The sequence below is a fragment of the Canis lupus genome, chromosome 3 (genome assembly GCF_011100685.1).
Source record: "Canis lupus familiaris isolate Mischka breed German Shepherd chromosome 3, alternate assembly UU_Cfam_GSD_1.0, whole genome shotgun sequence".
NCBI lineage: Eukaryota > Metazoa > Chordata > Mammalia > Carnivora > Canidae > Canis > Canis lupus.
This window is the reverse complement of record NC_049224.1, coordinates 51,879,970-51,896,314: the sequence shown is the minus strand read 5'-3', so window position 1 is coordinate 51,896,314 and position 16,345 is coordinate 51,879,970. Positions and strand designations below refer to the sequence as shown.

At 48.8% G+C, this 16,345-nt stretch overlaps 1 protein-coding gene across 6 annotated transcripts in view; it reads left to right on the top strand.

The window, feature by feature from the left end:
* Positions 1-16,345, top strand: part of NTRK3 (neurotrophic receptor tyrosine kinase 3) — a 384,919-nt gene that overhangs the window by 109,278 nt on the left and 259,296 nt on the right. For all 6 annotated transcript variants that reach the window (XM_038532784.1, XM_038532786.1, XM_038532783.1 and 3 more), the window contains 2 exons: positions 6,385-6,453; positions 15,851-16,008. In XM_038532784.1, the coding sequence (XP_038388712.1) occupies positions 6,385-6,453; positions 15,851-16,008 (227 nt within the window). The remainder of the gene's footprint in view (positions 1-6,384; positions 6,454-15,850; positions 16,009-16,345) is intronic.

The window sequence follows — 16,345 nt, the reverse complement described above, 5'->3', positions numbered from 1 at the left end:
TTCCCCCACCCTCAAGGCATCAGTCACCTGCTGCCCAGACACTGGACATACTTCTGGGGTGGACCAGGCTGAGACTCCTCCTGAGGATAGCCCTGGTTCCAGCCGCTTCCATGGCTTCCTCGGGGACGCAGAGCAGGGGTGCATGGGGCTCCTCCCAGCACAGCTCCCACCCAGCTCTGGGAGGATGGAGAAGAGGGGTCAGGGACTCAAAGTGAGAAGCTGGCACCTTCTGGTGTCCTAGAAAAGCTGATCCCCAAGGATAGCCCACCCTGGTTATGCTGCACCCTGCAAAGCAGCTCAGATAATGGGACTGGGTGTCAGGGAACAGAAAGGAAGTTCCCGAGGCCATCTGTAGGGTGAGTCCTAAAGGAGGCTGCTCCCCAGGCTGGATGCTTGGTGAAGGGCAGGCCATGGGGGTGACTTCCTGAGGAAGGGGCTGTTCGTGCTGCCAGGTTCCAAGTCAGGGAGGAGGAGACAGACCTCTGGGCCTCCAGACTGAGGCTGGGACTTAAGCTGCCTGGCCCTCCTCCCCAGCTGACACGGTGGCCAGAGTAGGGCCAGGTGGGCATCACTAGAAGTTCAGTTCTCTCTTTTATCAATCTTTTGTGGAAGGACACTGCCTGTGCCCAGAGGGGAGCTGAGCAGGTGGACAGATGCCAAGTTAGATCTTAGCAGTGGTCCTTTAGTAGGGACCGTGGTTGGGAAGCTGGTTCCCTAGAGCACCTTGGCACTGAGCCTTTCAGGGGCCCCAGTTGGGCAGCCAGCTTGGCTGTCAGGGCTGGGGGTCAATAAAAGAAGAAAAAAAGAGGCAGTGGGGACAGGTATATAGTTTGCTTGAGCTGCTATAACAGAGTAGCAGAGATCTTGGTGACTTCAACAACAGAAACTTATTTCCCATGGTTCTAGAAGCTGGAAGTCCAAGATGAAGGTGTCTGCAGGGTCGGTTTCTTCTAAAGTCTGCCTCCTTGGCTTGTAGATGGGTGTCTTCTCCCCATGTCTTCACCCGGTCTCCTTCTATGTGTGTCTGCGTCCTCATATCTTCTCAGAGGGACACTCGTGCTATTGAATTAGGGTTTATCTCAGTGACCTCATTTAACCTCATTCTGAGGCATTGGATGTCAACATAGGAATTTTGAAGGGGATACAATTTAACCCATAACTGCAGAAGACAAAACCAAAGCGAAGGGGAGAGAGAGGGTGCGGAGGTGGAGTGAGCCCCCAGGAGCTGAAGTAGGGGCGGGGCAGACCCAACAAAGGGTCCTTGGTGTGGACATGAGGAGGTGAGGGCACCGGGCTGAGCCGGGCATGATGCAGCAGTCAGGCATAATAAATAGCACAGGAATGGCAGGGCACTTGGCACCAACGATCCCCTACATGCTCGAGTCCTGAAACATCTCCTGCCCCCTGGGCCTGCCTCTGCCAGTGGAGGTGGAGGCACTTCCACATGTCAGCCACACTGTACATCCAGGAAGTCCACAAAGTCTCCCATCTTCAGGATCACCTGTGGGTGGGGCTCCGTGTCCCCTTCTCAAGTCCCAGCCCCCAAGGATGTGCTGTCTCTTGGGTGACAGAGGAAGTCCTCTGATTGGCTTTTCTTGACACCAGGGTCTATCTTGAGTGATTCTTTTGTTGGACAGTAGTGCTCCCAGGCTGGAGGGTGACATCCTCCCCAATCATGGGATCTATCCTGCTGCAGTCAGTTGACTCCTTTAGGAAGATCGTGGGACCGCTTACTGTGCTGAGGTGTTCAGCCTGGAAGGACCCGTGTTCACCAAGGAGTTAACACAGGAAGAGCCATCTCATCCCTGTCCTTCTTCTGGGTCAGATTCTGGCCATCTGCGTGTCTGGCTCCCTGTTCCCAGAGCCCCCAGTGGCCGCGTCGTCATTGTTCATTACTCTGGGCCCCGGAGCTGGGGCTGTGAGAGAGCCAGTAGTGCAGGACAGAATTAATGGCTTTGTTTTGGAAGTCTCAGATGAGGGATACGGGGGCAGTGTCGCGGAGCCTGGTGTTGGGAAAGTGTTTGATGCATCATCTCGTAAAAATCTTGCTCACCAAATTAATTCCCGTGGTCAGGTGGCTGGGAAACTGGCCATTGACCCAAGCAAAAGTCAGAGCTGGGAGAAAATGGATCTGTTAGGGAAGAGGCTGCCGTGGGGCCCAGAGGCAGGATGGGCCCTGGTCTGATGAGTGGGATAACCGGCCCATCAATTCTTGGTGGCAGGTGAATACAAGTGAGGTACGAGCCGGGAGGAAAATCAGGGGTAGTGAGTTCTGAATGGGTGGTAAGACTATTAAAGCTCCTTGTCTTAGCGTCCCCATTTCCCCGCACTGTCAACATTTATAAATAAATGCCTGTGAGGGCAGGATGGCCAGAGGTGTGTCCTGCTTGTCTTGTGGTGGCTGTGCACTTGCCTTACTTGTCTTTTGTGTATATATTTGTCTCTGGGACTAGATCGCTCCCCCGTGTGTCTGTGGCAAGGCACCATGCACAGTGGTATGGATTGTGTGCACTGCACTCCTCAAGGGACTTGTGTCGTGCCATGGTGTCGCTGTCTCTGGCATCTGACGCCGAGGGGTGTGTGGGAACCTGGGAATTGACATGTCTGTGTGTTGGTTGCAGATGTTCCTGCATGTGTTGGCTTGTTGCTTGTTGATGGAGTCTTTGCATTAAGGCCACTCAGACCTGTTCAGCTCGACCGTGGAGATTATGGTAACACCTGCCCAGGACAGTTGCTGTACATATTAAATGAAGTCATGAATGTAAAAGTGCTGAACACAGTGCCTGGTGTTTCATAAGCCCTTGGTGAAGGGCAGCTGCTGCTTGTCCTGGTAGTTCAGCAAGGCAGGAAGGTGTGAGCAGAGGGGAGTGGCCCGGCTGCAGAAGGAGGGAGGGCAGGCATCCCTCCAATAAGAGAAGGTGGGCTGTGTCCCAGGGGGGCAGCTGGGGAGGAGGGGAGTTTTTAGTCCTGGACAGACCCCGTGAGTATTGCAGTGGCCGCTCCATCTGCCTGAAGAACTGGACTAATCCAGGGGTCCTTTCTCTTCTGGGTGGGGTGTGGAGGGTGTGGCAGGAAAGAGATGAAGCCAGGACCCCCCCCCCCCACTCAGGAGAACAGGGGGCCCACCTCCCCCTTGCTGAATGTCCCAGATTCCCTCCCCCCTCCAATTTGTAATAAGGAGATAATGCTATTTCTTATTCTTTATTTGCCCAGAATGCCTGTTATTTTCTTTCTTCTAGAATCCAATTTTCTCATGACATTTCTGCCTAACATAGCAAAACATGACCTTTGTGAAAGGACATTGCTGGCAGGCTGATCCCTGCCTCAGGCTCCCCAGGAACCCCTGACACACCCCGAGGCTGGTCCTTCCTCAGAGATGGGCAGGGTCCCCACTTCACCTGGATTACTCTTGTTTTCCGGGCTATTGCCCTGCTTCTTGCTGCGAGGTGGGGGGGAGAGGCAGGCGAGGCTGCTTCTGAGGGCTCAGGGAATCTGGGGTTCCCGGCTGTTGACTCTCATGGGGTACTGCTCCGTTGTAGACCTGGGGGTTCTGTTCAAGGTGGTGCTAGGGTGAGGCAGAGATGACATAAAGCAGATGGGCTTTATCTGATTCTGCTGCCACTGCTGTAGTCGTGTGTAGACAGTGAGCCAGGAAAACAAAACAGAAGACTTCTACCTGGGTGAGTCATTCGCACTTGCTGAAACAAATAGAAGCTAAGAAGCTAAAGGTAATGGGGACTCCTGAGGTGGGGAGTGTCCTTGACTCGGGTGTCCTTGACTGAGAGGTCTGAGCTCCAGGGGCAAAACCTAGTGTCAAGTCAGCCACTCACTGGGTGTGTGCCCCTGATCCTTGCTTCAGCCCTCCTTGAACAGGAGGTGGGTCGGGGAGCTGCACCCCACTGATGTCCTTAAGTGGTCACCATGCAGGTCCTCCTTTATCACCGTTTCCTTCTGATCACCGGTGGATGAAGGAAGTTTGTAGACACAAGACGGACCAGTGGGAGGGTTTTGTGAAGCTGAGCATGTGGGCAGGTTAAGGTTTATGAGCTTTTGGTGAGTCACGTGTATTACTCTTCCTTCCGTGGGCAGGAATTGGGCTCTTCTTTCCGCGGGCAGGAATTGGGATGTGGGAGGCCTACCCTAGACAGCGCTGTGCAGGCTTGAGGACTCTGTACAGAGTGCCGGGTGTAGGGGGAGTGGCACAGGAAGCCTGGGGTCCCCTTCCTTTGTCCACCAGCCCCCTGCACCCACAGAATAGGTGTTGCCTTCCTAACATAGTCACTGACTGTCACCAAGGGTCTGGCTGCTTCAGGTGCTAAGAGGAAGCCCTGTCCCTGGTTTGTCCTTGTGTCTGCTATCTGCCCCTCTGAGGGCTGTGTATACTCTCTGTGATCCCACCGGCCTGGATTTCTCTATGACCTCCAGACCCATGTATCCAACAGGCTAGTTGATTTGTCTCTCTGGATGTCTAACAGGCATCTCAAACTAAGTATTTGCAAGGGGAGGCTCTTGATCCTAACCCCATCCCCAGATATGACCCCTTTACAGCCTCTCATTAAGTGACCTGGCTGCTCGCCTAGTTGCTAGTATCTTCCTCCATCCTTTCCCAGACCCAATTCAGAACCCAGTTCTGGCGGTGAGCTCTCCATCCCCACCCCCACCCCCTGAATGAATCCACCTGCCTCCTTCTCCTAATCCCCTTCCTCAGTAACAGCCTCCTAACTCCTCTGCCAGCTTTCAGTCTTGGTAATTAGATTATGTCACTTCCCTCCTTAAAGCCATCCAATGCCTTCCCGTTGCTCCTTAAAATAAAATCCAAGGTCCTCACCATGGCCAGCAAGGTAGTTGTGGCTCTCCCCTCTCCTCCTAACCCCTGACCGCCCTCCCCTACCTCCTTCCTCACTGGTCACCTTTCTGCCTTTGCTCTTCTTGTGTCCACTGCCCAGAATTCTCCAACCTTGGCACTGGCTCAGTCTCACTCTGGCCTCAGCTTGATGTTACCCTCTTGGAAGGCACCTCTTTAAGCTCCTGCATAAAGGAGCTGTCTCCTTCTCCCACACGGGTTATGGCATCACTTTCTTGTACCCCCCTTCTATTCGTGGCAGACTGTAGTTCTCTTGCTTACTCATTTATAACTTGAATGTAAGTTTCAGAGGGACCTTCTCATTCGTCCACTCTACCGGTAGCCTGCGTTTGATTCTCCCCAAATGTCTGCAGGAGAAATCATCCAAGTAGAGGTGTGTGTGTCAGTGTATATGTGTGCATATAAACAAGAGTCTGTGCTTGCATTTATCACCTGCATGTTTAATAGACACAAATACATGCATGCTTGTGTGTGTGTGTGTATAGATATTTACCTACATGGCATCCGTACAGCCATCCATTTTCATCAGTGCGGGAGTAGAGTTCCTGGGGTGTCACTTGGACTCCAGCAGTGTCTAACTGCTGCCTTGAAGGGCTGTTATCACATCAGAAGTTGTTTGTTGAGACTGGCAAAGTGATAACTGTGGGCGTGTTTCTTCTATTATTTGGAAGACTAATGGCTACTCCTTTCCCCTGTACATTTTAATGAGAACAATTAAATAGCCATTAGGAGGAGAACAGAAGTGTGAACAAAAGGCTGATGTCTTGATCATTGATGGGCCTCTTTGCTGGGGGAGGGACTGGATAGAAGAAATTGGAGGTGACCTGCAGAGTTTTTTTCACTATTGTGAATATTAAGAATGCTTGTTGGTAAACGCATATATCGTTTCACTTACACAAGGTAAGTCCTAGAGATGTACAGTATATAGCAGGTCATTAATGATACTGTATCGTATACCTAAAAATTTGTTGAGATTATATCTTAAATTAATGGTTATTACAAAAAAAAAGAAAAGAGAGAGAAGGAGGAAACTTTTAGAGTTGATGCTTAAGTTAATGGCATGTTTATGGTGACATTTTCACGGGTACACACACACTTACCTTGAAATTCATCAAGATGTATACATTAAATATTCACAGGTTCTTTTTAATGTTAGTGAAATCTCAATGATAAAAATGAAAAAGAATGCTTATTGGCTTGTGTATCCTGAGAGCTCTGTCCCCCTGTGGGAGAGTGGCCTCCAAAAGGTTCCCTGAACCTTTATTTTGGTCACAAGATGTGGGAAAATGACCAAGACCTTTTTTTTTTAACATTTGTAAAATCTCCCTTTCCTTTCTTTGAAATCCTTTCCAAACCTCATCTGTGGCCTTGACTACTGGCAGATAAACCTTTAGCAGAATGGAACAAGAGAGAAGAACAGCAAAGCCAGGCTTCTGTGAAGTAACCAGGCTCACTACCAAGAGGGTTTTTCATGTGCCAGATCTGTCCCTTAATTTCTCCTGTATTTGTCACTCTTGCAGAAACCTATCGAGTAACCGGCTCACCACACTCTCATGGCAGCTCTTCCAGACACTGAGTCTTCGAGAATTGTAAGTTTGGTCTTGAAGGCCATCCAAGTAGTAGAGTGGTGGTAGAGGTTGGGTGGGGAGAAGTGGAACCATCTGAGGTTGGGCATGCACTTGAAAGGGTTCCTTGGGTTGGGTAATACAGAGTATACCATGTTTAGTGATTGGGTGTACACTTGAAATGGGCTCCTTAGGTTGGGTGACAGAGTGTACCATGTTCAGTGAGAGTGGGGCACCCTGTTGCTTGATTTCTGATGCTCTTTCTGGCACATTTCTGAAGAAGACAGGAATGTTATCTCTGGGCAGGACCTAGTTCTGTGTCTACGTAACAGATATGTAGTAATAATAGTATTTATATTTAACTAAAGAGTATGTATCAGTTTATAAAAAATAACATTCATAATGTAGGATTTTGTAGGTTATCAGGTGTACTTTCATTTATATGACTTTAGTTTAATCATCATGAGCATTATGGGAGATAAGTGTTATTATACTATCTCCAATATAAAATATATCTCTTCATTTTAAGGTGAGGGTTCTGAACTTCCAAAAGGCAAATTGAGACACAGCCAAGATTTCACTGTTAAGGATTGGCTGACCTAGGACTTGAACCCAGGCCTCTGACTTTAGATTGCATGTTCTTTCCAGCACTGCTAATCTTTTGTTAGCCTATTTGGCTTGCTTATGAGCATCCTGATGGTGGAGGGGTTGGGAGGCAAGTCCATATATTTATTCAATGTGCCTATGGACTTCTTGGTCTTGCTACCTTCAAAGGCTGATAGGTGCACCCCTATCCCCTCCAGCCATTGTGTGCAAACCCACGTTGGATGGATGAGTGAAAATTCCTGACCACTGCTGGAAAAAACAAGTCATGTTGATGTGTGAGTCATCGGGGTCATCTCTGTGCATGAAGGGCAGTGTATTACAGTGAGGGACAAATCAAGGCATAAATTGGAAAGGAATTGAGGCATGGATGAAATTAGGGAGTCAGGGTTCCAGAGACACTGCTCATGTGTTCCCTTTTACTTAGTGACTCAGATTGAAATTCACTGAATGCAGGTTGCTTCATTATCTTTCCCAAGAAGTAGTAGTGGCCTTGGATCTCTGCCCATGCAGTTGGCCTTTCAACTTGTCCTCCCTCCACCTGGGAAGACCTGAGTTCATGGATGAGTCATAATCTTAGCTTTTCCAATCCAGCTGGTCAGGGAGGGGAACATTTACATCCAGGGACCCAATAACCCATTACCCGATGATGGCCTTGTATACCCTACTTATCTTCATGGACCTGAATGCCCATGATTGTTTGAAAGGCCATTCTAGGGCCAAGAAGTATAGAAGTGATGTCAACAGTGTCGGAGAGTTTAGGACAATACTGCTATGGGTTGCCTGCCTTTCTGAGGATTTTGTGCCTCCTTCTGGGCTACTCCTCTGGTATGGGCACATAGATGTGGTGACCATAGTTCTTTAGTCACATAGAGCTGAGATTCTGAGGTACATCAATTAAAAACTAACCAAATGTGGAAAAAGGTAAGTATATACTTATCTGTTTATACAACACTGAAAAGCTAGATGATATCACTGATGTCACAGACAGCTAAATGCCAGACCTTTAGACTTGATTCTTTGTATTCATTCCCATCTTTGTAGGTGGGAAAAAAAAAACCTTAGCACTAAATGACTATGACTGCTTGGATCACTACTAACAACGATTTCTGAGATCTGACTCTGTGCTAGGCGTTTTGCCAATCAATCTCTCGAATTATGTACGTTATTTAATTTAATTCTTGTAATAGTTTATCCGGTAGGAATTATTACTATCACTTCATACTGGGGGACACTGAGGTACTTAACAAGGTTAAGTACCTTGTTTCGAGTTACCCATTAACCAAGTGGTAGCATATGGACTCAAGGTCTTGACCACTATACTTAGCTGTCTCTCAGCCTCTTAAAATCTGTTTCCAATTCAAGGATCGGTTCTGCAATAATTCTCGGAAAGTGCATGATTGCAGTTCTTTCTTATGTTGGCCTAGAACTAGTCAGGGCCTCTGCCATAAAGGAGCTAACTGGGGGCTCTCTTTCTTGGGAGTCTTGTGTCTGGTTCTCCCTGAATGCCTGTGCCTTCACCTCAAGAGGCGAGGGACAGCGTCTCTCTGGGGGACATCTGGAGTCTGCAGTTGGCTGAATTACTGAGAAAACGTTCAGTGCTCCTTCTAAAAAAATCATTGGATGTGAAATCAATGGTGTGCTGCCCTGGTGACCTGTTTTGTGGAGTTTTAGAAACAGTTGTTCCATGGATATATATTTAAAGAAAATGTCAGATTTATCCCAGAGGATCATGGGATTCTGCATTCATCTTTGCCCAGGATCAATACACTGGTGAGCTAGATGTGACTTATGGAGGAATGAAGACGTTCCCTCCAGTGTGAGCCAGTGCGAGAGCCACCATGTCCCAGAGTATTTTATTTCTGTCATATTGTTAAATAAGAAAAAAATTACATTGGAAAATAAAGAAGCCCCCCTCCATGGAGCACTTGCCCTGGTAGGGGTCTATTTTTTTGAGGAAGAATTGAATGTTGATAGTGGAAAATTTATCTTTTGGCCGGAGGGGCCTCATGTTGGCTCTTAGCTGTGGCTATGATTAAAATCCAAACAATCCCAGTTCCTGGCAAATGGAAGTGGGGGTGGGGGGAGGTGGTAGTATTTTCTTGTCCGACTTCCTGATTAGTCCACATGGCACCATCTGCCATGAGCTTTCTAGACTGCCAGGGTCTGCCCAATGGAGCCTGTGGGCTGGGGGGTGGGGGCGGGGGGTGGGGGCGGGCTGTGGGGATGGGTTGGGTATTTCCAGGAAGAAAGAATCTTGGCTCTGGAGGAGATAGGCCAGGGGGAGATGGCTCTTGGTGCTGTGGCAACCGGAATATCACAAAGCCAGAGTGTGAGGCTTTGAGCCATCTTTTTCAGGAACAGAAGGGGCAAACTCTAGGGCATTCAGTGATTTCTCAGCCCATTTCATTCTGTCACTGAGGATCTCTGCCTACCCCAGCCAGACCCTCCCCTACTGGAGGACCTGTGATACAAGAACGGATGCTCTTGGGATTCTCCATCAGAATGACTTTCCAACAATCGAGGAGACAAAAGAACCATATATTGAGCACCTATTATGAACAAAGTCCTGTCTTATTTTTGGAGCAACCCCACTTGGGAGGTATCATATAACCAGTTTTACAAATGAGGGATCGAGGCTTGGCCAAGTTAAACAACTGGTCCAAGATCACAGCTTACAAATGGTAATGAATTAGTATTATGATAATTAGCATTACCACCATTCAGGTCTACTGTTTTCAAAGATGAGTGCTCTTTCCTTAATCAACTCAGCAAACCCTCCCTCCCGACCCCCACCCCATACTTACTGTCTCCTTCTGGAAACCATTCTCAAGATGGTGACTTCCCAAGTGGAATCACTGGGGGAAAAAAACACAGACAACTTAGCATCTCAGAGCCCTTGTCATGTACCGGAGGCTTCCTTTACTCATTTCTTTTCTTACTTTTGTCAGATGGAGGATATGGTTTTGGCTGAACCCCTGGCCCATTGCCCTTCACTGGTCCAGGCTGTGTTTCTCTTATTGCAAGAACTGGAAGCATCTTTCAGGAATCCCTTTAGAGTACTTAACACTGTTTCAGTGGCACAGGTTTGCAGAAATTGGAGTTGGCATTGCACGGTTGCTCTCCGAAGTTTCTGGTTATATCAAGATTTTCTTTTTTTTTCCTTACAGAGAAGACTGGAATTGTCTGTCCAGAAATCAGAGCAGGAATAAAAGAGATTGTCTTAGAGATAAAGAATGAATTAGAAAGAAAAGAAGCTTGGATTCTGAATCCCATGATGCAATTTAGGCAATGGCAAGAGGCACCAGAGGATATAAACCCACAGCACAGAAACCTTCCAGAAATACCCTAAGGACCATTAATGTATCTTCAACAGGCTTCTCTTAATACCCTGCACGCACAGAGCAGACATGATTAAAACAGATTGGAATATTTCATTTTCTTAAAGCAAAGTGATAATTACCTCTGGTGTAATTTGCAGATTTAATCGACTTGGTAAAATATGAACTTGGTATCGGGGATGGGTTTGGGCTGATCCTGGCACTTTCTCCCAGTCTTGGCCATGACCGCTTTCCACGGCTCTCAGAGAAGTCCCTGAACGATCATGTTAATAATAGTGTTACTGTAATAATAATTTCTGGTCTCTTTATAGCCCCTTTCAATTCACAAAGCATGTTAACATGTATTATCACTAATCCTCATAATAACTTTGTGCAGAAAGAGGGTCGAGCGCAATTACCCCCATTTTACAGATGTTAATGCAGAGCCTGAGGGAAGAAGTCACTTGCCATATTAATTTCCTAGGGTTGCCTTAACAAATCACCACAAATTTGGAGGCTTCAAATGATAGAAAGTGACTCTTGATTCTTCTGGAGGTCAGAAGGCCAAAATTAAGGTGTCACATGGCCACTCTCCTTTCAAGAGGCACATGGAAGGAAACTTTGCATGTCTTTTCTGGCTTCTGGTGGCTCCTGGTGTTCCTTGGCTCATGTCAATGCCACTCTAGTATCTGCTCCCTGTCTCTTTGTCTTTGGTCTCTCCCTCCTGTTTTACAAGGACACTTGTCATTGGATTTAGGGCCCTCCTTAAATCCAGAATGATCTTGTCCCATGATCATCCCATGATTCTTAACTTGATCACATCCATGAAGACTCAATTTCTAAATAAGGTCACATCTGCAGGTCTGGGGGCGGGGGTTAGGACACAAACAGGTCTTTTGTGAGAGACACAGCTCAGGGCACTGTCTTTGCCCAACGTGACACCTGGCTCCACTCAAACCTTTTGTTTGCGTCCTTCTTTTCCCATTGTCTTGTTGTCTCTGGGAGGCCAGTGGCAATCACGTGGACCTGGGGACATGCTTCCCTGGTTGACAGCAGATCTATGTCCATTCCCTGTCTCCTGCGGCCAGTCCCAGGATGGCTGCGGAGGAGAGAAGAACGCCAGAGTGATGGCTGGAGGGGAACCAGTGTTTTCTAAATACATTGTCAACCATCGTGGCCTAGGCCTTGTGGTGAGGCGTTTGCATATGCCCGAATGGGGCAGAGTTAATGTGTCGGAAGCCCCTAGGGCCCTGTGATCAGGCCCCAGGCCATGCTGGGGCTGGGGCTGGGTGTGCGTAAACTCTGCCCTGAAGCAGCTGCTGCTGTATTATTCATGGGCCTGCCTGCATTATTGATGGGGCAGGGAAAGCCTTCAGGCTCCTGGATGCAGCCCCTGCAGCCCTGGCTGAGACCTGACTTGCTGGAAGAAGGGACAGTGTCCCGTAGACTACATGCTGCTTTTCTTTGTTTCTGGCCCAGTCCCTGAACCCTCTGTGGTCAAATGAAGATGAAGACAAGGGTAGTTCACTCAGTGGGACTCCCAGGACACCATGTTTCCTGACTCAGCATGCTTTCTATTGTGTACCTGCATCTTGGCTTCTAGGAGGAAGGTCCCAGGGGTGGGGGGAGAAGCTTAAGGTTTTTATGCAGTTTGCAGGAGACTCCGGCATGAACGAGAAGCCAGGTCTCCTGGGGAGTCCCTCCTTGGTGGACCAGATCATGGAGGAAAAGGATGGAAGGAAATGGGTGGAAATGTCTCGCGGTGCCATCCCACCTCGTTCTCCCACGTGCCCCAGGACGCTGTGGCCCTGTCAGCTCTGTGGGGGAGTGAGGGGGCCCTGAGAAGTCCGGGGACACCACAGGGCAGGACCGAACAAAGCACATGCGGCTCGAAGCAGCCCCCCAGCCCAGCTAATCTTTTCCAACCAGGTGGATAATTTGTATTTTTACAACTACTTCATAATGAATGGCTGCATCTTGTCAGGCGAGCATCTGGGAACAGCCGGGCTGACCTGGTTCAGTTTGCAGATATGCAAGCATCTGGACCCTCAGTGTCTTTCCAGCAGGGCTGCCAGGCCCGTGCTCGCCGCCCTGCAACACAGGTCCACATCCTCAGGCCTTCCCGTCCTCCACACCCTGGGCCGCCAGCTTGACCTTCTGCTTTGTCCAAGGCTGCCATGGCCCTTCCTCTGCTTCCTCCCCGACCGGAGGGTTGAGTGGGGCTGGTGCTCAGGGCAGTATGCACGCTGTTGGGTGGTACGCAGTAGGTATGACACGAATGTCATTCTGTTTTTATTTCTTAGCTCTCATTTTGTCCTGCCTGCTTATTTTCTCTCCGCTCTATCTGGGGTCTCCGCCATGGCCCCATCTTGCCCTCCCGCCAGGCACACACCTCCACGATTCTCGGCCTCACTGTCCATCTTCCTCCTCTAGGGACTCATCCTGATTCCTCATACACTGAACCTCTTCTTTTCCACCGGGTCCTTCTCTTCTGTTTTCAGCTAGAGACACTTCTCTCCTCCTTGAATTTCCTGTCTCCTAGAAACCTCGGTGTCATCTCCACTCTTCCCTTCTGCCTCCAGTAAAGCACTCAGTACCACCCTGCCTTCTTTTACAGTGTCTCTGCCATTTTCCCTTCCCTCTTCTCCGTCTTCTCTACACCCTTATTAATGAGGCAGCAGTTCTTACATGGGGGTCCAGGGTTCCGTGGGGTCCCCAGTACCCTGTTGGGGAAACTAAAATGTGGAATTTGAGACATTACTCGCCCTTTCCACTCCCGTTCCTCCAAAGGTGTGTAGTGTTTTCCAGAGGTCACTTGACAGGTGACAACATCATTTCTCTGGTGACGAATGGGAGTTTGTGTTAATGCGGTGTTGTGTTATAAATTTTTTTATTTGAGGGGCACCTAGGTGGCTTAGTCGGTGAAGCATCTGCCTTCAGCTCAGGTCATGATCTGGGGTGCTGGGATGGAGCCCTGCATTGGGCTCTCTGCTTGGCGGGGGGTCTGATTCACCCTCTACTCCGTGTGCTTGCTCCCTCTCAAATAAATAAATGAAATCTTAAAAAAGAATAAAATAAAATTTTCTATTTGAATTCCAAAATGGTAAATAGTGATAGGTATAATCTACATATACAAAAGCTCTTTGAGGCCCTCAGTAATTTTTAAGAGTAAAAAAAAGGAGTTCTGAGACCTAAAAGCTGGAGAACATTGACCTCCAGCCTGTTGGCCTCCCCTTGTTGGTGTGCGAATGAGGAGTGATGCCCTGTCTGCGTGCACGTAGCCTCGTGCCAGGCACTGGGTCTAGTCAAGGCATGTAAGTCAAGGGGTTCATCCCCCATTCATCCCTTTGCCCAGGTGCTTTGAGAAATGCACAGACTTCTTGACCACACAGTACCCTGTGGGTGGAAGGCACCCTCACCAGGTGGCCATTCTCAGGCTCTTCCCTTGCCGGCATCTCTGGCACAGTACTGTCAGGTTGCTGTCCTTACAGATCTGCTTTGTTCACATCATTTCCAGCTCCGAAGGTCTCACTGGTCCTCACTGCCCCCTGGATGAGTTCCAAACCTATGGATATTTGATGTGGCGGTAAAGGTCCTGCACTGTCTGGCTTTCATTCTTCCTTCCAGCTTTGTTTCCCCGTGCCCCTTGACATGAACTCTGGGCCCTGGTGCGGCTTTTCTTTCCTGTGTTTCCATCTCAGCCTCCAGCATCACCTTGAACTCTTTCCCTGGTCTCTGCCCCGGAGCTGCAGTGTCGGGGGTCGTGCTGACTCCTCTGCGTCTCCCCTCCCACCTAGCAGTGCCTGGCACCAGGTAGACGGGTGGAGAGAGTGTGGGGTTTGGAGTCCAGTAAGCTGGGGCTTGAAGCCCTGCTTTGTCTCACACCAGCCGGGGGACTTCAAGCACATGAAGCACATTTAATCCTTCCAAACCTAAGAAAGGGATGCTCATCTGCACAGGGGATAGTGCTGGCTGTCTCCTACGGTGGCTGTGGGAAGCAGAAACTCAGTGAAGCTAGGTCCCTCCTCCTTTTCTGAAAGAGCTAAGAGAAAAGCCAGCGTATTTTTAGACTAAAGGAATATCATGCAGAGGTGTTGGCACCTTCTACTGATGGTGTCCCACTGGCTGGGAAACACTGAGTCCTCTACCAGTGTCTCCCTTTTTCCTGAAAGCTGATCAGTTCTGATGCACGCCTCTCTGTTTTGGAATTCCACCCCTTGTCTGGAATATCCTGGGGCTTAGTACAGCTCCTGCTGGGCGCCAACAGGTTTGTCTTCTTACTGGTCCAGCCGAGGGAATCATGTTCCTTCTACTGATCCAGACATTTAGACAAATTAGGTGCCCTTTACTTGAAGAGTCTTACATTAATGAATACCATTAATTGTCCCCCTAATGGGATAGTTCCATTTCGAGGGGCAAGGACTTTGCTCTAAGTCACAAGGAAAGTCATTGGAGGAGGAAGGCCTTGAACCGGACTCTTTCCCTATCAGATGCTCTTCTTCACTAAGCTGAGTGCTCCTGCAGAACAGAGACTGTCTCATTCACCTCTGTGTCAACAGCACTCAGCCCATAGCCAGATATGGAACAGGTGCTCAGTAAGGATTTTGTTGAATTTATGAAGAATAAAGCTGGTCCCAAGATGGGCTTTGAGCAGATCTTGGAAATAGCTAGCCACCTACTACCCAGGGAGAGTAACACTTTCCTTCTTCCTTCCCTCCCTCCCATCCCTCTCATACTCATTCAACAAGTATTTATGTGCCAGGCTCAGTTGTAGTTACTGGCAATACAGCAATGAACAGGCAGTTTCTCTGAGCTCAATGGTGCTTAGTTTTTATTTGGGGAGACATAATAAACAAGCGAATAAATCTTTAAGTGATGTTGGGCAATGACAAATACTCGAAGGAAGAAAATAGGGTGGGGACTGGGCAGTACTAAGGCAGAGGTTAGTGGTAGCTTATTTACAGCAGTGATTGGAGAAGGCTGTATGATTCTTTATTGAAGTGAAAGAGTCATTCTAGCAGACAACAAGTGCAAAGGCCCTGAGGCAGGAGCAGGCTGGTCATGCTAGTGAACTTGACAGACAGCAAGGTCAGTATGGCTGAAGAAGAGGAAGGGAGTGTGAGGTAGGAGATGAGATCAGAGGTCATGGAGAGCAGTGCAGACCCTGTAGACATTTGACCTTGACGTTCAGTGAGATGGGAATCCACTGGAGGGTTTTGAGAAGAGAAGCATCCCATGCTGATGTATTTTAAAAGGGTCTCATTGGCAGGTGAGTTAAGTGGAGTAGCTTTCATTTTTTGCAAGTGAGTTTAATAGTTCAAAAACTAGATAATTTGTGGACTTACAAGTATTTTTTAGAATTTCTTTCAAGACCTTGCTAAATCCCTTCTCTCCCTAATCCCTGAAGAGCAGGTGGGGGCCTCCTTCAATGACCCTGGGAGGGAGCTGGGCCACATCTTTGGTTCAGGAGGTCCCTTCCCCTGTCTTCTTACCCACAGGAGATTGGAGCAGAACTTCTTCAACTGCAGCTGTGACATCCGCTGGATGCAGCTGTGGCAGGAGCAGGGAGAAGCCAAGCTGAACAACCAGCACCTCTACTGCATCAACGCCGATGGCTCGCAGCTGCCCCTGTTCCGTATGAACATCAGCCAGTGTGGTGAGTGAGCCCCCCGGCCCCAGCAGGCTCCAGGGAGATCCCTCAGAGCCTGCACAGTAGCCTGCACAGTGAGGGCCTTCCATTCCCCACCCTCTGCACACACCCCCGGTCTTGAACTCTGCACTGGGTGCAGATCTGGCTTACTCTTTACCTCCTTGCTCATTCCTGTTCCTTCTTGGGCCTGCCAGGGCAGAAGGTTGGCTTCAGGAATGGAGACAAGGGCTAAGTATGCCCCTTCTTAATGCACTGGAGTCCTTTCTGTCTGTGAGTTACTTGTCAACCAGATCTGAAGGAGCATATCTCAAAGCATGGTCTCCAGACCTTCTGTATCAAGAGC